This window comes from Microcaecilia unicolor, chromosome 14, assembly GCF_901765095.1.
Source record: "Microcaecilia unicolor chromosome 14, aMicUni1.1, whole genome shotgun sequence".
Classification (NCBI taxonomy): domain Eukaryota; kingdom Metazoa; phylum Chordata; class Amphibia; order Gymnophiona; family Siphonopidae; genus Microcaecilia; species Microcaecilia unicolor.
The window spans coordinates 28,037,753-28,065,726 of NC_044044.1; the positions used below are offsets into that span (position 1 = coordinate 28,037,753).

General features: G+C 41.5%; 2 protein-coding genes across 2 annotated transcripts; both read left to right on the plus strand.

Annotated features, from left to right (window-relative positions):
• Positions 1-12,609: 12,609 nt before the first annotated feature.
• On the plus strand, positions 12,610-13,659 carry LOC115457247 (olfactory receptor 4Q3-like). Its single transcript, XM_030186668.1, has 2 exons — positions 12,610-12,625; positions 12,713-13,659. Exons 1-2 carry the CDS (start codon positions 12,610-12,612, stop codon positions 13,657-13,659), a joined length of 963 nt encoding a protein of 320 aa, XP_030042528.1.
• A 6,156-nt stretch (positions 13,660-19,815) lies between these two features.
• On the plus strand, positions 19,816-20,748 carry LOC115457875 (olfactory receptor 1509-like). The gene has a single exon (XM_030187542.1). It carries the CDS (start codon positions 19,819-19,821, stop codon positions 20,746-20,748), a length of 930 nt encoding a protein of 309 aa, XP_030043402.1. The 5' UTR covers positions 19,816-19,818.
• The last annotated feature ends 7,226 nt before the right edge of the window (positions 20,749-27,974 follow it).

Genomic DNA, 27,974 nt, shown 5'->3' on the forward strand with positions numbered 1-27,974 from the left:
TTTCCTATGCATTTAAAGAAAGATACCATCATGTAAGTCATCTGCTCTCTCTGACTTGATGTATACTCTTTAAAATGATTTTCCTTGGATTAATGATTTTTTAAATAAAATTTCCATTAACAAGTTTTGAAATATGGAGTTTTAGTGAAAAGTGGAGCTATACACTCTAGAATCAAAGGACCCAGATATATGTAAATATTTGCTCATTAATAAACTTGAATTGATTGTCTAAAATTATTTTTGAGACTTACTAGCAACTTGTTCTAAGACTCTATATATCTATTGATTAAATTCACGTTTGCTATTATATAATAACTTTTGCTTGGATGTGAGAAATATTGAAGTTTTTTCTGACTGGACCATCAGATGTTTGTCCCAATTCTTTTTGGTAACCCTCTTTCCCTTTGTCTCCTGTACTGTTGTCTCATTCCCTCCAATCACCTTCTGAAGTTGCCTTTCTGTGTGTATTGATTACCTTGCAAACTCACGCCTATGTTTATTAAGGTGGGCTGTAGGTGTATTAGTGTTTTTAACGAATGTAAATGGTTTACGTAAATGTATAGGCGCGTTAGCATTTAACACGCCTTAATTTTAAAGGCGCATTAGAAACTCTAAAGCACCTTAGTAAACTTATCCCTTAGAACTAAACACTTCGTACTTGAATTATCAGTAGATTAGTTCATATAGACACTGTCCTATATGTAAAAAGAAAATCTATTTAGTTTCATTTGATTATGCTCATTGATCCTTAAAGAACTAGACTGTTCTTTTAGATGACTTAATAGTGGAAACGTTATTTGATCTTAAAACTCAAGTATTATGCCTCAACAAGTAAACAATTTGTTTTTTTTTCTCTCTCTGCAGATCTGAATCTTTCCTTCCTGTTTCTGTGCTTCCATCAAAAATGTGAATAATGGTTCTTTTTTTTTTTTTAATTTAAAGGAAGCTTTGAAATGATAATTTGACAGATTAATATCAGGCTGCTAAGCAACACCACCCTCCAACCTACGCGTATGTTCCTGACAAATATGGAAGAAACTTCAGTTTTAATATTTATTTGTTGCATTTGTATCCCACATTTTCCCACCTATTTGCAGGCTCAATGTGGCTTACAATGTTCCGTCATGGCATTCGCCATTCCAGAGTAAAAGATACAATTGGTGTTACATAGAGATGACATAATAAAATTAAGCAATCAGGTACAGAGAGATCACATTCGGAATATCAGATATGTGGTAATGCGTTACAGTTCCTATCATGGATCATTGTGGTATGCCTTGTTGAAGAGCTAAGTCTTCAGTGATTTACGAAAGTTGATTAGGTCGTAAACTGTTTCCAGGTCACATGGCAATGCATTCCACAGCTGCGTGCTCGCGTAGGAAAAGCTGGACGCATGTGTTAATCTGTATTTTAGTCATTTACAGCGGGGGGAAGTGAAGACTCAGGAATGTGCGTGCTGATCTTTTAGTATTCCTGGGTTAATTAATATTAATATTCTTTTCTGGCTCCTAAAAATAAAAAAAAAGAATTGGATTTATTTATTCACCTTTTCAAATCCAGCTTAAGCCAGTTACAGTCTGGTTCAGGAGTTAGTTCCCTGCCCCAGAGAGCTTAAAATCTAGGTTGTACCTAAGGCAATGGAGCCTTAAGGCCACTGTTTTCTAACTGTCGATGCAGCAATTAATATGCACTAACAGTTAACATGGCTCCTTAGTACACGATAATTTTCTAGTTAACTACTATCTGCAGAAGAGGACAGGGAATGAGACTTATAGTTAATCTGCTGTAAAAAAAAATGTCCACTGCCATAAATGAATGATAAATTGCTGAGAATGCCCCCAACAGAAGGCTAGCGATTCCCACGTGGCAAATGAGAGGAAGCCACGGCGATAAGCGGCAGTGCAAGTGCATCTTTTGGGCGTGCGTCCGACCAGTTTTTGCCACGTCCCGGAAAAGGGCCTTTTTTAAGGGGCCCAGAAACAGACGTGCAGCAAAATAAAAACCAGCGTGCGTCCAGTCATTACCACCATCCACAGATCTAGTGGTAAGGTCTTATGTGCTACCCAGGCATGTAGAGCACACCCACTGCTGTTTACCGCCGGGTAAGTGCTACGTGGTAGAAAATAGAGAAAAACTTCTACCACGTGTTTTTGGCGCAATGCCAAATTCAGAATTGCCACCCAGGGCATGCGGTAGCTGGGTGGTAATACTGATTTGACGCATGCTGGATGTGCGTAGGCCCTTACGCGACTTGGTAAAAGGGCCCCTGAGTGGGTTTTCTCTGATTTGCTACGCCAGGAATCGCTAGCGCAGTTTAGTAAAAGAGGCCCTAAATTTAATAGTGTTAGAATCTTGCAACATTTTTTTTTATCTAGGGCTGGCAGTGATTTGTCTGCGGTCTCAAGGAGTGTCAATGGGAGCAAGGGGGTTTGAACCATAAGTGGGGTAGCTAGTGCCAAGCAATAAAAAGACATTCTACTCCTTTGCAACTCTGTTTCTGGAATATTTATTTATTTATTTAGAACATTTATATCCCACAAATTCCCACCATGGCGGGCGCTACGTGGCTAACAACATTTATGAAAAGAACATCTTACATATTTTTATTTTTGCTACATTTGTACCCTGCGCTTTCCCACTCATGGCAGGCTCAATGCGGCTTACATGGGGCAATGGAGGGTTAAGTGACTTGCCCAGAGTCACAAGGGCCTGCCTGTGCCTGAAGTGGGAATCGAACTCAGTTCCTCAGTTCCAAAGTCCACCACCCTAACCACTAGGCCACTCCTCCACTGTTGCTACTATTGGAGATTCTACATGGAATGTTGCTATTCCACTAGAAGTCGGCCCTTGCAGATCACCAATGTGGCCGCGCAGGCTTCTACATGGAATGTTGCTAGTGGAATAGCAACATTCCATGTAGAATCTCCAATAGTAGCAACATTCCATGTAGAATCTCCAATAGTATCTATTTTATTTTTGTTACATTTGTACCCTGCGCTTTCCCACTCGTGGCAGGCTCAATGCGGCTTACATGGGGCAATGGAGGGTTAAGTGACTTGCCCAGGGTCACAAGGAGCTGCCTGTGCCGGGAATCAAACTCAGTTCCTCAGTTCCCCAGGACCAAAGTCCACCACCCTAACCACTAGGCCACTCCTCCGCTCATTTGATGAGCAGGATAGTAAGTCCCAAATAAACGTTTGAAACCTGAATGATTTTTCTGGCTAAGAGCTCTAAAATGTGGGATACAAAAGTAACAAACAAACAAATAAATAAATACCAAAAATGAATCTTAACTGTTCTGTTCAGTAGTGATGCCTGGAGAAGCCATAACTTCTATTATTCCTAGAGTTACCACCATACACCAAATTATACTCAGTGCTTTATAGTTTTCACCTTTTCTGACTTATTTATATTAATTTCTGAATTTATTTTCCTATTTTTAATCCATAAAATTACGGCTACCTCCCTTATCTGTAAATTCAAATATCTCACTCTGGCAGGCAAAGACCAGGGTCCTTGAGCAGTCTGGCAAGAATGTCAAGAGTAATTTTCACGAATTTATACATGAATTCTGAAATATATTAAGTAATCGTTAGGTTTTCTGGAATTTCTGGGCTTTGAATGAAAAGGTATCGGGGATGAAATAGTTAATAATTTAAGCCACAGTTTTATCAGAAAGGCATTGTTTTGTGCTTTTATCCAGCTCTCTTCTAAAAGTTCTGCAACTGTTATCATCAGCTGCAAGACATTTCCCCCTCATATTGCAGTAGCAGAAAGTTGCAGAGCGCGAGAGGGAAATGTAACCACGATAGGCACACCACATCCTGCTTGTACAGAACAGAGTAACCATCAGGTTCTCAGTTCAACATTCTGAAAAGCAAACGAGGGAGATCAGTAGCACACACGGCTCATGATATTCTTTTTCCTCGTATTATTCAGTACATAGTATGGCTACAGTACAGTAAGTTAAAAATGCAATGACCTGAGATATAAATGTGCATTTTTGAAATTATTATTATTATTAGCATTTGTATAGTGCTACCAGACGCACGAGGCGCTTAACACCTGACACAGAGAGACTGTCCCTGCTCAATAGAGCTTACAATCTAAAAATACAGACAGACAAGACAATTAAGGGCGAGGGAAGTACTGGGAGAGAAGGAACAAGGGGAGAGCAATTGAGTAGTGGTTAGGAGCCAAAACATTCTATCTAGAATCTCCAATAGTAGCAACATTCCATGTAGAATCTCAAGTAATAGCAACATTCCAGAATCTCAAATAGTAGCAACATCCCATGTTCCACTGCACTAACCACTAGGCTACTCCTCCACTAGCAACATTCCATCTAGAAGCCTGCCCTTGCAGATGAGCAACATGGCCGCGCAGGCTTCTGTTTCTGTGAGTCTGACGTCCTGCACGCACCTGACACAGAGAGACAGTCCCTGCTCGATAGAGCTTACAACCTAAAAATACAGACAGACAAAACAATTAAGGGTGAGGGAAGTACTGGGTGAGAAGGAACATGGGGAGGGCAATTGAGTAGTGGTTAGGAGTTCCGTGTAGAATCTCCAATAGTAGCAACATTCCATGTTCCACTGCACTAACCACTAGGCTACTCCTCCACTAGCAACATTCCATCTAGAAGCCTGCCCTTGCAGATCACCAATGCGGCCGCGCAGGCTTCTGTTTCTGTGAGTCTGACGTCCTGTACGTGCAGGACGTCAGACTCACAGAAACAGAAGCCTGCGCGGCCGCGTTGCTCATCTGCAAGGGCAGGCTTCTACATGGAATGTTATTATTATTAACATTTGTATAGCGCTACCGACACACACAGCGCTGAATACCTGACACAGAGAGACAGTCCCTGCTCGATAGAGCTTACAATCTAAAAATACAGACAAACAAGACAATTAAGGGCGAGGGAAGTACTGGGTGAGAAGGAACAAGGGGAGGGCAATTGAGTAGTGGTTAGGAGCCAAAACATTCCATCTAGAATCTCCAATAGTAGCAACATTCCGTGTAGAATCTCCAATAGTAGCAACATCCCATGTTCCACTGCACTAACCACTAGGCTACTCCTCCACTAGCAACATTCCATTTAGAAGCCTGCCCTTGCAGATCAGCAATGCGGCCGCGCAGGCTTCTGTTTCTGTGAGTCTGACGTCCTGCACGTACGTACGTCAGACTCACAGAAACAGAAGCCTGCACGGCCGCGTTGCTCATCTGCAAGGGCAGGCTTCTACATGGAATGTTATTATTATTAACATTTGTATAGCGCTACCGACACACACAGCGCTGAATACCTGACACAGAGAGACAGTCCCTGCTCGATAGAGCTTACAATCTAAAAATACAGACAGACAAGACAATTAAGGGCGAGGGAAGTACTGGGAGAGAAGGAACAAGGGGAGGGCAATTGAGTAGTGGCTAGGAGCCAAAAGCAGTGGTGAAAAGGTGGGTTTTCAGCACAGATTTGAAAACAGGTAGAGATGGATCTAGACGTACAGGCTCAGGAAGTCTAAAAGGAACGAAGTATGGAGTTAGCATACCAAATGTCAGAATTGATGATGAATGGTCTATGATGGCTTAAAGATTTTATAGGGTATTAGTCAATATCTGAGCAGTGTTAAAAAGTCCCAAGCTCTCTTGAATTCATTCATTCTATCTATCTATCTATCTATCTATCTATCTATCTATCTATCTATCTATCTATCTATCTATCTATCTAATAGCCTTGGCTACAGTGTACTCTCACTATCAATGGTATGTGAGGGGTTGGTGCAGGAATATCAAAGATTCAATTATGAAGGACAGGCTTACTCCCAGGCAGTCTCATAGACATTAAACTGCCTCTTGTAACTTACATAAGTACATAAGCATCGCCATGCTGGGACAGACCAAGGGTCCATCAAACCCAGCACCCTGTCACCGACAGCAGCCAAAAGAACAAGCAATTTGTCCCACCCATCCTAGAAATACTTTATTATTCCCTTGTCCATTCAATAACATTCTATGGCTTTTTCCTCCAGGAAGCTGCCCAACCCTTTTTTTTTTTAACTTTGCTACGTTAACCGCCTTAACCACCTTTTCCAGCAGCGAATTTCAGAGTTTAACTACGCGTTGAGTGAAGAAACATTTCCTCCGATTCCTTTTAAATTTACCACACTGCAGCTTCATCGCATGCCCCCTTGTCCTAGTATTTTTGGAAAGCGTAAACAGACGCTCCATATCGACCTGTTCCATTCCACTCATTATCTTATAGACCTCTATCGTATCTCCCCTCAGCCGCCTTTTCTCCAAGCTGAAGAGCCCCAGCCTCTTCAGTCTATCCTGATAGGGAAGTCGTCCCATCCTCTGTATCATCTTTGTCGCCCTTCTCTGCACCTTTTCCAATTCCACTATGTCTTTTTTGAGGTGCGGCGACCAGAATTGAACACAATACTCGAGGTGTGGAGCGATACAACGGCAGAATAATATCCTTATTTTTGTTTTCAATCCCTTTCCTAATGATTCATCACCAGCTTTCATGGTAGGAATGTGGATGGTGGACTCCCACAAAGCTTTGAAAAAATTTGCTGAGCAACACAGATTTCGGCATACTTATGTGTCTCTTACACAACCCCATTGGAAGCCACCCTGCGTGGCTGAAGAGTGTTCAGCTCAAAGATTGTCCAGTAGTGAGAAAATGGATAGATCCATGTCAGTCTGGGTTCAGACTTGGTTATGGAACAGAGAAGTTCTTTGTATCACTACTAGGTGATTTTTTATAGATTTGCCTGGGTGTTAGTACTGCTGATTTCTCAGCAGCTTTTTTTTTTTAAATTGTGGACCATGATATGCTAAGCATGAATGGAAGAAAAAGATATCACGCTTTCCAAAAATACTAGGACTAGGGGGCATGCGATGAAACTACAGTGTAGTAAATTTAAAACAAATCGGAGAAAATGTTTCTTCACCCAACACATAATTAAAACTCTGGAATTCGTTGCCGGAGAACGTGGTGAAGGCGGTTAGCTTGGCAGAGTTTAAAAAGGGGTTAGATGGTTTCCTAAAGGACAAGTCCATAAACCGCTACTAAATGGACTTGGGAAAAATCCACAATTCTAGGAATAACATGTATAGAATGTTTGTACGTTTGGGAAGCTTCTGGATTGGCCGCTGTCAGGGACAGGATGCTGGGCTCGATGGACCCTTGGTCTTTTCCCAGTGTGGCATTACTTATGTACTTATGTACAGTACTTACCTGGTTCAGATCCTATTTATCAGATAATAAACAGCTCATACTATTTGGCAACATCATGGATGCTGATCTGCAGGATACCACAGGATCAATACTATTACCTATTCTGTTTAAAATCTATCTCAAGGCTCTAGCTAAGCTGATAAAGTTGATGGATACTCATTTCTTCATCTATGCAGATGATGTGCAGCTACTCATACTTACTGAACCAGACTTACCTACAGCCCTGAATAATCTTACTACCTGCTTCAGAGCAATTGAAAAATGGGCTAAAATATCAAACTTTGCCTGAACCTAAGTAAAACTGAGATCTTGTGGGTCCCCAAAACAAGTGATCACATACCTGACAAAGACCTCTGTTTTGGGAGATACAAAGCCCCCCTTAAATCATAAGTTAGCAACCTTGGGGTACAGGTAGACTCAACACTTATGCTGATCCACTAAATCCAAGCAACCTTCAGGAGTTGCCTCTATCATCTGTTGTAGCATGATTTGATGAATTTTCAGTTATTGATTTTGCTGGATAAAAGTGTTTTGCTATGCAGCTTGTTCACTATCAGAAGGCAGATCTGGCTCCACCCTCTCCCTGAGGACCACTGATAGCCTGAAGCACTAGGACTGTTGAAGGTTCAACCAGTGTAACAAAAGCAGGCGGGATGGATTCAGGGTTGGTATGTTGACGGCAAACCAAGAGGCTGGATGTAACAAAAGAAAGATCATCTACCTGAAACTCCCAGACAATGACTCACCTAATCTTGTCAAGTACATTTGGGTGTGTACTACAGCACATGTTCAGTCAGGAATCCTTATGATATAGTTCAAACTATGTGACCAGCTAAATCAACTTTTTCATGTCTCCATCCCAAAAAAAAAACCAGAACCAGTTTCACCTATCCCTGAGTTTTGATTGGATTAATACATCCCACCTGACTTCAGCCTATGGCCCAACAGGAATTATATAAAAACCTGGAACCCTCTTAGTCTGCTCTTCTCTGGACCCTACCTGTATCGCTGTCTCTGCACCCTCCCTGAACCTCTCTAGGCCTTTGCTGGACTACACACACACACACCCAAGATAAGCCTTTCTCCAGGTTCTCCTACCATCAACTCTGCACATAGATAACTTCTTTCCCTAGCAAAGGATCCACCATCCAGTTACAGAGACAAGACCTCCTTCAGAACTCCAACCAGCAGCAGAAAGAATACATCTGAGCCTCAATGAAAGTGATTAATATTAATAATTCTGCCTCGCTAACAATATTTATCTTGTGGCACATTTCTCTTGTGTAAAATCCCTAACGTGCCTTCTAAAACTGTTGCATTACCTGCTCTAGCACTTCTCGTGGGGCGATCCCGATGAAGCCCATTCAAAGTGAATAGGCTTTGTCGACATTGCCACACCCGGAAACGCTACAGTGGTTTGATAACAATAAATTATTATGACGTGTTAATGATAAAGAATAGACTTTGGTTTGTAACGATGACATGCGATGAATAATGATCCCTCTAAGGAGTTTGGGAGTCCTCAGCTAGTCTTCATACCATGGAACTGGTGCATCAATATGTCAGTTTCAACTGTAAGGTGCAAGCAAGTTCTGTAGAACTTCCAGGGGCCCTTCCTGCCCCTCATGATTGAAATTTTGCTGCACCAGCTGCAACATGAAGCCTGGGCAGAGTGCTCAGGTGTGTCTTTTAGAGAACATGGATTAAGAAAGAATGCAGACGACAAAGAATGCCATGCTCTTGAAAAAAAAAACCCTATCTATTTCTCATGAAAGATTTATCCACATGGACTCCAGAGGTTCCAAACTATTGTTTTTCTTCATAGACATGCTGGGGAATAATGTTGAAGGCAAAGTTGTTTAACTACCTGTTTCCTTTGAGATCCTGTAAAGATTATAATCCCAAGAGCTCCACATACAGTTTAAGTTCATGATTTTGCTGCCTACTGGAAAAAAACCTTCAACCTGTAGCTCCTGGCAGAGCTAGTGAGGCAGAGACCATCTATCCTCCAGAATTTCTGAACTGATGTGTCTTAAAATTATACATTGTGGTCATTTTCAGGAATATCTTTGGTATTTGGAGTTGATGACCTCTCGAAATAACATGCTGTAAGAATTTATCTTTATGGTTGAATCAACTGACGTATTTATTTTGTTTTTTTCTATACTGTCTGCAATTGATGTACAATACAGGTACAGTAAGTGTTTTCTGTCCCTGGAGAGCTAAGTCTGAGTGGAGGAGTGGCCTAGTGGTTAGGGTGGTGGACTTTGGTCCTGAGGAACTGAGTTTGATTCCCACTTCAGGCACAGGCAGCTCCATGTGACTCTGGGCAAGTCACTTAATTGCCCCATGTAAGCCGCATTGAGCCTGCCATGAGTGGGAAAGCGCGGGGTACAAATGTAACAAAAAAAATATACAAGAGAAATGACTTGCCCAAGATGGGAAAGAGAAGCAGTGGGATTTAAACTTGGCTTCTCGTCCACTCTTGCCGTTTTTCAATCATTTAACCAAAGGGTGAAAAAGTCATTTTGTATGCATACCTCAATTACAGGATAAAGCTGAGAATCACCCAAAGAATATTCAGGTACAGGATAAAGAATATGATTGTGTAACTAACGGTAGGCTTTTCTGCCAGTTTCAGTATACGTTTTTCACCGTGACTCTTTCCTTAATATAACAGAAACACACAATCACTGCCAAACAAACCTCGAGTAGACCATCAAGTTTAAATAGGAAGAGTGGGAAGGCAATTGTCAGATTGGAATTCTATTGCCAGTGCCATCGCTTCTTAAAAACATACATCAATTTTGTTATTTCTTGTAGACAAAGACTAAGATGAAAGACATTTTGCTCCCTTCAGAAGAAAGGAATTCATTGAAGTATTGTGAGATTTAAAAAAAAGGTTGCAGTGATGGTTATGTTCATGTAATTAAATAAATATTCTTGATTGAACTGACGAACTGCTTGAGTTTAGGGGAAGGAGAGCCAGTGGGAAGCTCACGGTGATAAGACTTCACGTGGGAAAAATGATGATGGGAGGGTTTGTGCTGATCTTGACACATAGACTTGGGAATGGGCTCTTTATTTGGCTACAGACAGAACTTTTATTGCGTATTGTACTAACATTGTAATGTGGAATACTTTGCCATACCTTGCACTGTTATTTGAATATTTTTACGTATTGTCTATTGTTACGTTTGACTTATTCTAGCTGTACACCACCTTGAGTGAATTCCTTCAAAAAGGCGGAAAATAAATCCTCTTAAAATAACTAAACAAATAAATTGTCAGAATCTTCAGGATTACTTTTCCCTGTCCCATCCCCCTCCTGCCCCCTCTACCCCTCCTCCAATGCTCATCTACCCATTGCTCATACCTCTCCTACTCCCTTCACCCTTCCCCATCTTTACCTACCTATCTTTTTTACTATTCTGCTATTATTAACCTATATTTTCTCTATCAATACTCTGTAATCCATATTATTATTATGTAAGCCGCATTGAACCTGCTTTAAGTGGGAAAGCGTGGGGTAGAAATGTAATAATAAATAAATAAATTATCGTGTAGAATTTGTTCTGAGGTAATGAATTAAACCTTTTTTTTTTAAGAACCTTTGAATATATGGGGGTCTTTTACTAAGGTGTGCTAGCGTTTGTAGCTCATGCTAAAAATCAGCTGGGCCTAAACGCGGAGATGCCCATAAGAATAAAATGGGCATCTCAGCGTTTAGCGCCAGCTGACTTTTAGGGTAATGAAAAAACACTTGTGCACCTTAGTAAAACACTCCTTACGTTTTCAAGGGCAACTGAAAACGAAGGAAAGAAGATTAAGCGAGAGGATGGTGCTCTCTGAAGGGTTACTGAGGTACAGACTCATATTCGGAAAATCGAAATACGAAAGCGCCAAACCCCTAAGAGAAAAACTACACTGGCTCCCACTAAAGGAGCGTATTGCGTTCAAAGCCTGCACCTTGGTTCACAAAATTGTTCACGGTGAAGCCCCGACCTACGTGTCAGACCTCGTAGATTTGCCAACCAGGAACACAAAAAGGTCAGCACGCACATTTTTGAACCTCCATTACCCTAGCTGCAAAGGACTTAAGTATAAATCAATCTATGCATCCAGTTTCTCATACATAGGCGTGCAAACTATGGAACGCACTGCCTAATGTTATAAAAACAATGCACGACCTAACAATCTTCCGAAAGCTACTGAAAACCAACCTGTTCAAAAAGGCATACCACAATGACTCATCCTAAATGAACTTTCTATATCTGACTATTTAACCACCCTTTACTTTATTCTATCATTTATGAACTTTAATGCAATACCACCTTGTAATTTATGCTATCATCAATGAATAACAATGCTATACCACTTTATATTTCTCAGATCCAGAAATGGTGAGCGCCATTACGGCATAATGTAAATCACTCTTTCATCCATGTACATAAAGACAATATTTATTTATTTTTGTTACATTTTTACACCGCGCTTTCCCACTCATGGCAGGCTCTATGCGGCGGGCAATGGAGGGTTAAGTGACTTGCCCAGAGTCACAAGGAGCTGCCTGTGCCAGGAATCGAACTCAGTTCCTCAGTTCCCCAGGACCAAAGTCCACCACCCTAACCACTAGGCCACTCCTCCACTCACTTTGAAACCTACTGTATAATGTACATGCTATACCAATCTGTATTTCTCAGATCCGGAAGGGGCGACTGTCACTCCAGCATTATGTAAGCCACATTGAGCCTGCAAATAGGTGGGAAAACGTGCGATACAAATGCAACAAATAAATAAATAACTGTAAGACTAAGAGCATGGGTCAGCAGAATCCATTTGGAGGAAAGGATTACTTTTGGGGGGTTAATGACTGTGTCTTGAACATATAAAGCTGTATATACTGTAAGCGTAAAATAGAAAAGAAGAAACACATGAGAGACCAAAGTTACAGAAGGGGTGGTGGAGGCGTGTAATAGCCGCCCGGTGGAGGTTGTGGAGTCGAGAACTGTGTCAGAATTTAAAAGGCATGGGATAAGCATGTGGGATCACTTAGGGAAAGGAAGAGTTAAGGGTTACAGAGGATGGGCAGACTGGATGGACCATTTGGCCTTTATCTGCCGTCATTTTTCTCTGTTTCTATTTACTACGATCTACCATTTTAAAAATAGTAGCAGGTGTACGCAGCCATGTATAGACACATAGAAAAGAGACAGACCCTGCTGTACAGAGCTTACAAATTAGTCAAGAAAAAAAATATTTAACATTCTAGGAGAATGTATTATAGAGAAGTGGTCAAGATGTAAAAGTAACCTCAGAAAGGTGAGTTTTTAAGCTTGAAATTGATAGAGCATTAGAGAAAATGCATGACACAGCGACTCAGTAAGTCCTTCTAAAGAATATTAATGTTCTATGACAATCACTTTATGTATTCTTTCTGTTGTCTTTTGTGTTTCTGTTTCTCTACAGTTGATGAAGTAGAAGGAATGGCCGTCAACAATGAAACCAAAGTCACACAATTCATCCTTCTCGGATTTTCTAGCAATCTGAATGTACAGATAATGTTCTTTCTGCTGCTTCTAGTGATTTATCTGCTCACTGTAGCTGGGAATCTTCTTATTCTGATAACCATCTATGTGGACTCTCAGCTGCACTCTCCCATGTACTTCTTCCTCAGCCACCTGTCTTTCTTAGATTTGGGCGTTTCAACAGTTGTTGTCCCCAAATTCCTTGTTAATTTTATCTCGCAGAGCAAAACCATCTCCTACAATGACTGCATTGCTCAAATGTTTTTCATACATTTCATTGGGGGCACAGAATGCTTCCACCTGAGTCTGATGGCTTATGACCGCTATGTTGCCATCTGCTATCCTTTGCGTTACACCATGATCATGAACAAACAAGCCTGTCTCCTGCTGGTGGCTTCTACGTGGGTACTTGGTTTCATTCATGCTTTAGCACAGGCGTTTCCAGCAACCCAACTGCCCTTCTGTGGTCCTAACGAGATAAACCATTTCTTCTGTGATTCCCAACCGTTATCTGTATTGGCTTGTTCTAGCACCTTTATCAATGAAAATTCAGATATTATCAACAGTGGAATTTTAACCCTCGCTTGTTTCTTGGTGGTGTCAATCTCGTACGCATATATCATCTCCACTGTCTTAAAAATTCGTTCAGCTGAGGGAAGACAGAAAGCCTTCTCTACCTGTGCCTCTCACCTCCTAGTTGTCACTTTGTATTTTGTCCCCCTTGTCTTTATGTACATGAGACCACCAGTGACGCTTGCAGGTGACAAACTAATCACTGGTTTTTATACCATTATAACCCCCGTGTTGAACCCCTTCATTTATACTCTGAGAAACGAGAAGGTGAAAAAAGCCATGAAGAAGTTGGGAGGTAGAACATATATGAACTGATATACTGTCCATTTAAATAAAGGGGACACATAAAAACTGATTTATTGCTCTTTTAAAGACACTGTCATGTAACCCATCTGTTTTCACTGAGTGATGAATGAACTTTAATCTACTCTATAAAATTTTGATTATTTTTTTGCTTGATTAATTTTTTTTATAGGAATTTCTATTGAATGGTAGAGTAAAGCTAAATGAATTATGCAGTTCTTAACCAAAAGTGGAGCTATGGTAGCAGTGAATTAGGATTCACTATGGTGCGTTGTGAGCATCAATTCTATAATGGCGCTTAGGTATGGCTAAGGCATTACGGAATACTAATATAAGCATGTTTACTATAACTCTTCCAGTGCAATTTTTATAACGAAAAAGGTGCTGGTACTCAAATGCCAGGCCACCCTTCAGGGGTGGGGTGATCACTGAGGGACTCACTCTACAATAGCCAGGCCCCCTGCAACCAGTCACAGAATCTATGACGAGGCAGAATTGGTGTCTTGAGCCTGAGCTCTTTCATTAAAACTTGTGGTCCATGGATCAATTTTAGAAGACACTGGAGGTACTCAGTACCCCCGAGTACCTCCTCAAAAAAAGCCCTGACTCTTTCACTAAAGGGTTGCCCATGCGTCAACTGGCTTTCCACACAGCAATCTGGAACTACCACCGGCCCAATTTAGCTGCCGGTATTAGTTCTTCATTAACAGCGCTGTCGTAAATGTTCAAAAATAATGGGTTACTGCCGGTTTAGCGTGGGAGACCTTACCACCACCTCAATGGGTGGCGATAAGTGCTTTCCTCTGAAATGGCTGCTTGGCAAGTGTGAACGTTCTGCATGGCCATTTCTTTTCTACACCTTTTTACTTGCTGCAGTAAAAGGGGACGCTGTACGTGGCAAAATCACGCACTGCCACTTGCGCAGGGCCTCTTTTACCGCAGCTTAGTAAAAGGGGCCTTCAGTGTGCCAGAGGTTAGGTATGATCAATGTGATCACTGGCAACAGTGGAATGATATCCTTAACTTGCTTCTTGGCGTTACTTTTATCTTATATAGGTAACATCTCCACCATTCTAGAGATTTGATTTGCTGAGGGAAGGCACAAAACCTTCTCTACTTACACTTCTCATCTCATGGTGGCCATTTTGTTTTTTGGGCCCTGTGTCATCAACTACCTTAGACTCTCAGTGACATTTTTAGCTGACAAGATGGTCTCTGTTTTATACATCATCTCAACACTAAATCCTGTTATTATCACTCAGAAAGTAGAAGTGAAAACAGCCGTACAGAGACGGAAAGTGTTTCCTCACAGAATGTATAAACCCTGATTTAAGAAAACAATTAGAAATATTAGCATAAATGTAGCTGTTTATTTGTGAGGGATATAATTCTATAAACTGTAAAGGAACATCTGTGATTGACCTACTAGTGCCTAATCTTGAGTTCATTGAATGGATTCTTGAGATATACTAAGCATGCATTATCTTTTGCTATAATCATCTTTTAACTGCAATAAATCTGAATCAGATTTACCTATCCTTGTTCAGAGTTACATTTTTTTCTCAAATCCATGAGCAAATATTTTTCATAGAGTATTGCAACTGAGTGATATGCTAGTATAGTAGATTATGGCAGAAAAGATACAAAATCCACCTTAAATCAATAATTAGTACCCTTGGGGTCCATCTAGAATCAACAGTTCTGCTGATCTACCAAATCCAACTAAACTTCAGGAGCTATGTCAGTCATCTGTGACAACTACACATTCTCTCTCCATTCATCAAGTACGGAAGTCTTGTCACAGTGGTTCACGCCCTACAACATCAAGACTGGATTACTCTTCTTCTCCTGTGTGGGCTTGGGTCTGTGAGTACACACCAACAGACTGGACCCTGTACTGACTGCGGTCGCCACTGGTTTCACGCGTTCGATGAGTGGCGGCAGTAGAATGGAGATCTGCTATTTTGGTTTCATCATCATCTATAGTAACGTGAATTTCTAAGTGTTAAAATGGGCTCATATTGAATAAAACTACTACTACTACTTAACATTTATAAAGCGCTACTAGGGTTACGCAGCGCTGTACAATTTAACACAGAGGACAGCCCCTGCTCGAAGGAGTTTACAATCTAAAGGACAAAAAAGTGCAGTCAATCAAATTGGGGCAGTCTAGATTTCCTGAATAGATGTATAATAGGTGCCAAAAGCGACATTGAAGAGGTGGGCTTTGAGCAAGGATTTGAAGATGGGCAGGGAGGGGGCCTGGCGTATGGGCTCAGGGAGTTTATTCCAAGCATAGGGTGAGGCGAGGCAGAAAGGGCGGAGCCTGGAGTTGGCGGTGGTGGAGAAGGGTACTGAGAGGAGGGATTTGTCCTGTGAGCGGAGGTTACGGGTAGGAGCATAAGGGGAGATGAGGGTAGAGAGGTAATGAGGGGCTGCAGATTGAGTGCATTTCTAGGGTAATAAGAGAAGCTTGAATTGTATGCGGTACCTGATTGGAAGCCAGTGAAGTGACTTGAGGAGAGGGGTGATATGAGCATATCGGTCTAGGCGGAAGATAAAGATGCGCAGCAGAGTTCTGAACGGATTGAAGGGGGGGATAGATGGTTAAGTGGGAGGCCAGTGAGGAGTAGGTTGCAGTAGTCAAGGTGAGAGGTAATGAGAGAGTGGACGAGAGTTCGGGTGGTGTGCTCAGAGAGGAAAGGGCGAATTTTGCTGATGTTATAGAGAAAGAAGCGACAGGTCTTAAAAGGTTCGGACACACTGTTCTAAGGTGTGCATGAATCTGTCGCCTGTATTCCTACTGTTGGAGCTGGTGAACCAGTGTGATGGTTTCAATGGAGAGTCAGAGGGAGGTCTCCTGGGAAACTCAAACAACTTGTTTGCCCCTCGCGACTGAAACTGTGATGTGGCTGCTCCATCTTGTGTACATAAGAAGGAATGATTGCTGGAACTGAGATGGGGGTACCGATATTTAGGGGTTGGGCCACACAACGGAGGAAAAAAGGGTAGGAATGGGTGGGCACCATATACCTGCCTAGAATAGGATAGTGTGGAACAGAACTCTTATTAATAAAATAAATATACAATTCTGTTATATTTTGAGAGTCACAGCTAATATAGGGCCTCTTTTCAAAGTGAATGGGCTTTGTCAGCATTGCGGCACCCGGAATCGCTAGCCCGATTTGATAAAAGAGGTCCACAATAAATTATGATGATGTGTTAATGATAAAGAATAGACTTAGGGGTCCTTTTACCAACCTGCGGGAAAAAGGGCCCCGTGCTAGCGGCAGGGGCCGTTTTTCCCATGTGCCAGGCCCTTTTTACTGCAGTAGGTAAAAGCCCCGAGACACACATGGCCATGTGTTAAGAGAACTCTTACCAAGTTGCCATGAGATAGGGAGCCCTTACCAGTACCAAATGCTGTGGGAACCAGGGCTCCTGCGCTAACCCGGCGGCAACCGAGCAGCGAGTGGTGATGCTCAATTACCGCCAGGTTTCTGGCATGCAAGCCATTTTTGGGGGTAAATGGTGTGCTTTTGGGGCAGGATAACCACAGGCAGCCACGTTGGGCCGGCGGTAGTCCTGGAAGAGCGAGCGGTAAGCCCACGTTGGGCTTACCGCTACTCTGTAAAAGGGCCCTTTTGGTTTTTTTAATGCTGACATGCTATGAACAATAATCCCTCCAAGGGGTGTGGGAGTCCTCAGCTAGTCTTCATGCCATGGCGGCTGGTGCATCAATTTGTCAACTTCAATGATAAGGTCCAAGAAATTTCTGTGGGACTTCAAGGGCTCCTTCCTGCCCCTCATGATTGAAATTTTGTTGCACCAGCTGCAACGGTAGAAGCCTGGGCAGAGTGGTCAGGTATGCCTTTTAGGGAACATGGACTAAGAAAGAATACATACGGCAAAGAATTTCTTGCTCTTGAAAAAAAAAAACAGATACGCTTTAAATTTTGACGATAAGAAAAAAATCAGTGAAAAGTCGACTTGTATCCATTTCTCATGAAAGATTTCTCCACATGGACTCCTAAGGTTCCAAACTGTTGTTTTCTGCATAGACATGCTGGGGAATAATGTTAATGGCAAAGTTGTTTAACCAGCTGTTTCCTTTGAGATCCTGTAAACATTATTGTCCCAAGAGTCCCATGTACAGTTTAAGTTTAAGACTTTGCTGCCTACTGGAAAAAGCCTTCAACCTTAGCTCTTGGCAGATCTTATGAGGCAGAGACTTCCAATTTTCTAGAATTTCTGAATTAATGTGTCCTCAAATTATACTTTGTGGTAATTTTCAGGAATATCTTTGGTATTTGAAATTGATGATCTCTCGATTTAAAATGCTGTAGGAATTTATGGTTCAATCAACTGACCTACTTATTTTGTTTTTTTCTATATTGTCTGCAAGTGGTATACGTACAAGTCTGAGTTGGTTTTCAAGACAATGGAGGGTTAGATGACTTGCCCGAGATGGAAAAGATCAGCAGTAGGGTTTGAACTTGGCTTCTCTTCCACTCTTGCTGTTTTTCAATCATCTAACCAAAGTGTGAAAAAGTCATTTTGTATGCATACCTCACGTACAGGGTAAAGCTGGGGATCACGAAAAGAATATTCAGGTACAGGATGAAGAATATGATTTGTAACTAGCGGCAGGCTTTTCTGCCAGTTTCCATATACGTTTTTCTCCTGTCCTAGTCATGATTTTTTCCTTTTCCGCTTGCTGTGTCTCATTGTCTCTTTCCGACTCTTTCCTTAATATAACAGACGCACACAATCATTGCCAAACAAACCTTGAGTAGACCATCAAGTTTAAATAGGAAGAGTGGGTAGGCAATTGTCAGATTGGAATTCTATTGCCAGTGCCATCGCTTCTTAAAAACATACATCAATTTTGTTATTTCATGTAGACAAAGACTAAGATGAAACACATTTTGCTCCCTTCAGAAGAAAGGAATTCATTGAAGTATTGCGAGATTAAAAAAAAAGGTTGCAGTGATGGTTATGTTCATGTAATTAAATAAATATCTTAACTGAACTAACGGACTGCTTGAGTTTAGGGGAAGAAGACGGTGGCAAGACTTCATTTGGGAAAAGAGCTGATGTGAGGGTTTGTGCCGATCTTCCTACATAGGATTGGGAATGGGCTAATTATTTGGCTACAGACAGAACGTTTATTGCATATTGTACTAACATTGTTGAATACTAATGCCAAACATTGCACTGTTATTGACGTATTTTTACAACTGTAATTGTCTATTGTTATAGTTGACTTATTCTTGCTGTAATTCGCCTTGAATGAATTCCTTGAAAAAGGCGGTAAAGAAATCCTAATTAATAAAATAAATAGTCATAATCTTCAGGTTTATAGGTTTATCATGTAGACCTTGTTCTGAGGCAATGAGCTATAGAATGAATTAAATCCTCTTTTAACATCCTTCGAAACCATGGGTGTCTTTTACTAAAGTGTGCCAGTGTGTTTAAGCTCACGCTAGAAATCAGCTGGCATTAAACATTGATGCCATAGGAATATAAAGGGCATCTCAGCTGATTTTTAGAGTGAGTTAAAAACGTTAGCACAACTTATTTTTTTCAAGATCAATTTAAAAATAAAGAACGTAGACTAAGAGAGTGGATTTTACTTTCTGAATGGTTACTGGGGTATAACTATAGATGTCCGTAACAATAGGAGCAAATGGGCAGCAGAATCCATTCAGGGGCAAGAGTTACTTTAGGGGATAATGAGTGTTTCATGAATACATAAAGCTGTATATAAGCCTAAAATAGAAAAGAAGACAGAACATGAGACATGAGAGACCAAAGTTGTCCTTACTACGATCTATCATTTTTTAAAATACAACCAGGTATATGCAACAATGTACAGACACATAGAAAAGAGACAGTGCCTGCTGTACAGAGCTTACAAATTAGTCAATTTAAAAAAATTAACATTCTAGGAGAATGTATTATAGAGAAGTGATAAAGATGTAATAGTAACCTCAAAGAGATGAGTTTTTAGTCTTGAAGTGAAAAAAGGACTACAGAAAGTGTATGACACAGTGACTCAGGAAGTCCTTCTAAAGAATATTAATGTTCTCTGACAATCTGTCTCATTTTATGTATTCTTTCTGCTGTCTCTTGTGTTTCTGTTTCTCTGCAGTTGCTGAAGTAGAAGGAATGGCCATCAACAATGAAACCAGAGTCACACAATTCATCCTTCTCGGACTTTCTAGCAATCCGAATGTACAGATAGTGTTCTTTCTGCTGCTTCTAGTGATTTATCTGCTCACCGTAGCTGGGAATCTTCTTATTCTGATAACCATCTACGTGGACTCTCAGCTGCACTCTCCCATGTACTTTTTCCTCTGCAACCTGTCTTGCTTAGATTTAGGCTTTTCAACAGTTGCTGTCCCCAAATTCCTTGTTAATTTTATGTCGCAGAGCAAAACCATCTCCTTCAATGACTGCATTGCTCAAGTGTTTTTCTTGCACTTTTTTGGGGGCACAGAATGCTTCCACCTGAGTCTGATGGCTTATGACCGCTATGTTGCCATCTGCTATCCTTTGCGTTACACCATGATCATGAACAAACAAGCCTGTCTCCTGCTGGTGGCTTCTACATGGGTACTTGGTTTCATTCATGCTTTAGCACAGGCGTTTCCAGCAACCCAACTGCCCTTCTGTGGTCCTAATGAGATAAATCATTTCTTTTGTGACGCCCACCCCTTATCTGTGTTGGCTTGCTCTAGCACCTTTATCAGTGAAATTGCAGATATGATCAACAGTGGAATTTTAACCCTTATTTGTTTCTTGGTGGTGTCTATCTCTTATACATACATCATCTCCACTGTCTTAAAAATTCGTTCAGCTGAGGGAAGACAGAAAGCCTTCTCTACATGTGCCTCCCACCTCCTGGTGGTCACTTTGTTTTTTGTCCCCCTTGTCTTCATGTACATGAGACCACCAGTGACGCTAGCAGGTGACAAACTAATCTCCGGTTTTTATACCATTATAACCCCAGTGTTAAACCCCTTCATTTATACTCTCAGAAACGAGAAGGTGAAAAAAGCCATGAAGAAACTGGGAGGTAGGACACATATGAACTGATATATTGTCCATTTAAATAAAGGGGACACATAAAAGTCAATTTACTGCTCTTTTGAAGAAAGACACTAGTCATTTAACTCGTTTGTTTTCACTGATTGATGTATGATCGTCAATCTACTCTATAAAATTCTCAGCTTGTTTCCCTTTATTAATTTTTTTAATGAGAATGTTTGTTGATTGGTAGAGGGAAGCTTATTGAACTATGCAGTTCTTGACCAAAAGTGGGAGCTATGTTGGGAATGAATTAGATGCCAACCATGGTGCGTAGTGAGCATGAATTCTATAATGGCATTTAGGTATACCTAAGGCATTATGGAATACTTGTATAAGCATGTTTGAGGGGCCATTTTACTGAAGAGTTGCCATGTGGCAACAGGTTTCCTATGCAGCAATCCGGAACTACTACTACTTATCATTTCTATAGCGCTACTAGACGTACGCAGCGCTGTAGGCGTGAACATGAAGAGACAGCCCCTGTTCGAAAGAGCTTACAATATAATCAGGACAAACAGGACATTTAAGGGATAAGAACAAAGAGTAGCAAGATTCCGGAATCCCAAAGAGTAACAAGATTCCGTGCAGAATCCCAGAATGTAGCGAGATTCCGTGCAGAATCCAAAGACTAGTAAGATTCTGGAATCTCAAAGATTAACAAGATTCTGTGCAGAATCCCAAAGAGTAGCAAGATTCTCAAATCTCAAAGACTAATACCACTACTACTCATCATTTCTATAGCGCAACTAGACGTACGCAGCACTGTACACCTGAACATGCAGAGACAGTCCCTGCTCGACAGAGCTTACAATCTAATTAGGCCAGACAAACAGGACAAACAAGAGATAAGGGAATATTAAAGTGAGGATGATAAAATAAGGGTTCTGAACAAGTGAATAAGGGTTAGGAGTTAAAAGCAGCATCAAAAAGTTGGGCTTTTAGCTTAGATTTGAAGACGGCCAGAGATGGAGCTTGACGTAGTTCTGCTCACAGTGCGTTGCATTTCTGCCGCTGCCAGAAATTTCCAAAAATAATTACTGGGGGGGGGGGGGGGGGGGTGGTTTACCTGGCGGTAATAGGGCAGTGCCGCATGCTGCCCAGTTACCGGCAGGTTAGTGCGGGAGACTTTCCCACCACCTCAATGGGTGACGGATAAGGGCTCCCTCCAAAATGGCTATGGAGCAAGTACGAACTTACTGCGTGTCCATTTCATTTTTTTCCAGCTTTTTACCTATTGCGGTAAAAGGAACTCTACGTGTGGCAAAAATACGCAGGTCACCTTTTACCACAGCTTAGTAAAAGGTGTCCTTAGTGTGCCAAATGTTAGGCATGATCAATTATGACGTGTCTTGTGCGGGGTAAGTTGACGTGCCTAAGTGCGCCATACAACCTGCGTATATTATAGTATTCTATAAGTTGTGTTTATAAATAAATTTTTATGACTATTTTATTTTAGAGACATTACGTATTTGTCCATAGATTCAGTGCAATAAAGATTGTGTGTTGATGATGTCATTGCGTCACTGCATTTTTTTTAAACACTACAATGAGGAAGCAAATAATGTTATTAAAGGAACGTAGGGAAAAATCCACTATTCCTGGGACAAGCGGTACAAAACGCTTTGCTCTGTGGATCTTGTCGGGTGATTGTGACCTGGATTGGCCACCGTCAGAGACAGGGTGCTGGGCTAGATGGACCTTTGGTCTGTCCCAGTGTGGCGATGCTTATGTCTTATGCTGATGCCATGGTGTATCAGCCAGTGGCTCACTTCTATTGAGGTTGCATAAGGGCTTTTTTTGTGGTGGTATTTGGGGGTACTGAGTACCGGCACCTTTTTCATTGTTTACTAAAATTGACCCATGGTCCCCAAGTTTATGTGAAAGAGCTCAGGCCCTACACATCAATTCTGCCTTGTCATAGATTCTGTGACTGGTTGCAGGGGGCCTGATCATTGTGGGGTGGGTCCCTCAGTGATCACCTCACCCTTGAAGGGTGGCCTGGCATTTGAGTACCGGCACCTTTTATATTAGAAAAAACGCACTGGGTAGCATACAGTGTGTTTTGATATTATTTTACATGGCTTAGAGCAATTAAACAATATTTGTATATATTTTTACAGAAACCTTTACAACACTGGTTTCTGAAGCAAATTTTTGAAAACACAGAAATGCAGAGTGAGTTAGTAGACATATGTGAAGCACATGGCAGCTGAGAGCAGAGCGAACACGGCTAATTAGCGCAGATACATACCCCATTATTCAACTGGATTTATGAACAATGTCCTCATACTGGGGTCTTTTTATTAAGGTGCGCTGAAAAATAACCTACGCTAGTGTAGGTGTATGTTGTGGTTGCATGCAGATCCATTTTTCAGCGCACCTGTAAAAAAAAAATGGCTTTTTTTTGACTGAAAATGGACGTGCGGCAAAATAAAAATTGGCACATATCTATTTTGGGTCTGAGACCTTATTGCCATCCATTCACTTAGCGGTAAGGTCTCACGCGTTAACTGGGTGGTAATGGTCAATGAGTGTACAATGTCATTATCACCCGTGTGCCAGCAAATAAAAATTATTTTCCAGTGCACGGAGTGGACATGCGCAATAAATGAAATTACCACCCGAGCATTGTGGTAATTCCAAATTGCCATGCATTGGGCATGCATGAGGCACCTACGTGGCTTAGTTAAAGGGCCCCATTATTAATGAGGGCATCAAACAAGTTTCAAGCACTGTGGTAGATGTTGAACATTCATTTGGTGACAAATGTTTGTGTTTTAAATGACTAAAATAATTTTTCGTTTCATACCTTAATAGTGATTGACATGCTGGAGCTATAGTTCAGAGATAATGATTATCTGCTCATTTGAAGGCTCAGTTCTGGGCTCATTTTCAAAAGAGAAGGACGTCCATCTTTCGACATAAATCGGAAGACGGACGTCCTTCTCCCAGGGACGTCCAAATCAGTATAATCGAAACCCGATTTAGGACGTCCGCAACTGCACTCCGTCGCAAGGATGGCCAAAGTTCAAGGGGGCATGTTGGAGGTGTAGTGAAGGCAGGACTTGGGCGTGCCTAACACTTGGACGTCCTTGACCCATAATCGAAAAAAACAAGGACGTCCCTGATGAACACTTGGACGTTTTCACCCGGACCTGTTTTTATTAAGACTAAGGCACAAAAAGGTGCCCGAAATGACCAGATGACCACCGGAGAGAATCGGGCATGACCTACCGTTACTCCCCCAGTGGTCACTAACCCCCTCCCACCTTCAAAAAACATCTTTAAAAATATGTTGTGCCAGCCTCAGATGTCATACTCGGGTCCATGACAGCGCATGCAGGTCCCTGGAACAGTTTTAGTGGGTAATGCAGTGCACTTCAGACAGGTGGACCCAGGCCGATACCCCCCTACGTGTTACATTTGTGGAGGAAACAGCGAGCTCTCCAAAACCCACCACAAACCCACTTTACCCATATATTGGTGCCCCCCTTCACCCGTAAGGGCTATGGTAGTGGTGTACAGTTGTGGGTATTGGGTTTTGGGGGGCTCAGCACACAAGGTAAGGGAGCTATGAACCTGGGAGCAATTTATGAAGTCCACTGCAGTGCCCCCTAGGGTGCCCAGTTGGTGTCCTGGCATGTCAGGGGGACCAGTGCACTACAAATACTGACTCCTTCCACGACCAAATGGCTTGGTCGCCGAAAATCAGAAACAACCATGTCTAGGGACATCCAAATCTATGGACGGCGAAATTTAAGGATTTGGACGTCCCTAACGGTATTTTCTAAATGAAAGATGGACGTCCATCTTGTTTCAAAAATACAGGTTTCCCCGCCCCTAGATTTCGCCATATTGCAAGCCGTATTGCAAGGAAGTCCAAATCGCAACTTGGACATCCCTTTCGAAAATGCCCCGCCACACAGTCTTCCTGTGCCACTATATTTCCTTCTTCATGTACGATTATGGTGACTTATTGCCTACAGTTTGATAGATGTTATCAAGGTGTGATATAAGGAAAGCTTTTACCGCAGTTTGGGCCCCATTACCAAGCTGTGGTAAAAGGGCCTATGGTGACGTTGGCATGTAGATTTGCAGTGGGTAAAAGGTTGGTTTTGGTCCCAAAAAAGAAATGACCCTACGCTAATCACAGGGATTGACGCAGCCATTTTCAGTGGTGCCCTTACCACCACCTAAGTAGGCGACGGTAAGAGCTCTCGCACTAACCTGGCAGTAACTGGGCAGCGGATAAGCCTCAGCTCTACAAAAAAAAAATCTTAGTCATGCTGGAAATGGCACATGCTGGGGTGGGAAACACTGCCGGGATCCAGCAGTAGCCTGGCGGTAGTCCCGCTTTAGGGCGCAACTATGCCATTGTAGCTCTACCATGGCGTTGTAAAAGGGCCCCTTTGATTTACCATGGGAGTCATCAACTTGCAATATCACAGTTCTGCAGTTTGCTGATAACCGTGGTAAATGAATAACCCTGCCTGTGAACTACTCCACAAGAAGCATTATTCTAATGGTTTGGTCCATCAGGCCTCACATCCATAGCTCTATGCTGTCAGGTGGCATCTTCTAGGTGCTGCAATGCTGTTCCCACCTTCCTCTGATTCCCCCTCTGATCAAGCCTACTTCTCTGTTCCTGACCCACCCCAATCAAAAGAAAAACCAATCAATAACCCCCTCTGATTCTAAAATGGAAACGTGACTCTTAGCAGTGGTACTGTAAGACTAGGAGTGTCATTTTGAGGAATGGCCCTGGAAGGGCAGGAATGACTAGGGATCGTTCCTGCCATGGACTACTAAATCACCAGGGATTAGGGTATACCCATGGGGGTTGGGGGGATCATTTGGGGTGTGTGGGTTGGGATAGGAGGGGGCTTCTTGAATGGGGAAGGTATTGATCAGAGGGGTTGGGATCAAATGAGGGGCTTGATTGGAGGGGGAATCAGGACTGGAGGGGGGCTTGATTGGACAGGGGGCTGAGATCAGAGGGGAGGTGATTATCTTGGGGTGGGTGGCTCCTAGGTGTCACAGCTGGAAGCACTGGTCTGCACAGTTTGGCAGCCCAATGCTCCTGGGTGATAAAATAACCCTAGCTTGTTGGCAAGCAAGGACTTCCAATCCCTAATGATTGAAACCATGACATTGCTGTGCCAGCTGCAATGGTAGAAGCTTTTCTTCATATGACTTAATTTCTTGCTCTTGGAAAAACCCCCCAGATATGTTTTGAATTTTGACAAGAAAAAAAATCATTGAGAAAATGACTTTCGTTCATATTATTTTAATACAAGATGCATCTACATGGACTCTATAGGTTCCAAATTATTGTTTCTTCACCAATATATTGATCAATAGTCTAAATGGCACAGTTACTTATCCACCTGCTTCTTTTAGGATCCTTCATAGGATTATAATCCCAAGAGCTATAAATACAGTTTAATTTCATCACGTTGCAGCCTAGTGAAAATAACCTTCAGCCTGTAGCTGTTGGAAGAGCTAGTGAGGCAGAGAAAAACTATTCTACAGAATTTCTGAATTCACTGTGTCTATAAATTATACTATGTGGTAATTTTCAGGAATATATTTGATATTTGGAAATAACAAGCTAGTACTTATTTTACCCCCTCGAAGGAAAAGACCTGAGAAGCTCAGCCTGTGGAATTTGATTTCTACTTCAGTCGCTGAACGAACCTTCTCACTAGTCCGTTAACCTTCTTTTTTTCGTACATATTTTTTTCTTTTTCTTTTTTTCAATTTCCAATATTTGTCTCCTTCACACTTTCATTCATTTTTATATTGAAGTTGTCATGTAAATGAATAAAACAGGCACTTAGCTGAATGCATCTGTCCGCTTGCTCGGTGAGCTCAACAGAGCACTTCCGTTTCACTTTTCTGCTTCGTCGGGAGCGGCACCTGCATTTTGAGCACAGCAGCCAGACAAGTTAGTATTTGGAAATAAGCAAGACAAAAATCGTCCACTCAGGTGATGAATTCTCTATTTCTTATGCTGTAAGTATCTAACTCTATTTACATTTATATTTATTAATTACCTTAAATGTTTACTTTTTTTTAATAGTTCCTGTAATGTACACACAGATATTCCCTGTCCCTAAAAAACTTACAACCTCAGTTGACAAAAAAACACAATGAAGGACTAAGGACAATGAAGTAGGGTTTAAACTTGCTTAATCCACATCTCTAACCATTAGGCTACTCTTCCATGCCTTAGGCTCTCCTGTCCTTTAACCTAAGTGTTAAAATACCATTTTGTAAATATGCTTCACTTACAGGGTTAACTTGGGAAACACCAAAACAATATCTCTTCAGGTGCAGGATAAAGAATATATTATGATCCTTAACTAGCCGGAGGATTTTCTGTCAATTTCAGTACACATTCATCTCCTCTCTAGTTCACCTCGTTTCTCCTTGTCCCACCTAACTTGCTATGTCTTATTGTCTCTTTCCAACTTTTTCTTTAATATATCAAAAGAGAGCCATCATTGCCAAATAAACCTTGAGTAGACCATCACGTTTAGAGAAAAAGAGTGGGGAGGTAATTTTCAGATTGGAACCATCACATCTTGATTACATACATTGTTAATTCTATTATTCACATTTAGGCCCAGACTGAGATGAAATACATTTTATTCACTTCAGTAGAAAACAATTCTTTCAGCAAGATTGTAAAACATTTCACTGATGATTATGTTCATGTCATTAAATGACACCTTGAGAGAACTGATGAACTGTGCTTGAGTTTGGAGGAAGGAGGACAGTGGAGATCACCTGGTCTGTAGACGTCACGTTAGGGGTTGTGCTGATCTCGATACATAGGATTGGGATAGATATTTTTAATTGAGTTCTTCATTTGACTGCAGTAGATCTTTATTCACTATCTTCAGGATTACTATGTAGAACTTTAACTAAGGCGATGAACTATATCATATTTTAAACAATCCTTTTTTATCAACCTATAAAACTTGATGAACTGTGCTTGAGTTTGTAGGAAGGCGGACAGTGAGTAGACCTCATATACAAAAAGTACTGATCTTGATAAATGGGATTGGAATTGATTTTTTATGTTTAAATCATGTTTATTAACGATTGAGATTACAAGGAAAGCAACAAGAGAAATCGTCTTGAAAAGATAAAAGAACCCATACCCTCCCCCCCACTCCCCTTCAAAATCCAATACAAGACTTAGCAAAAGAGCTTTCTCACCACGT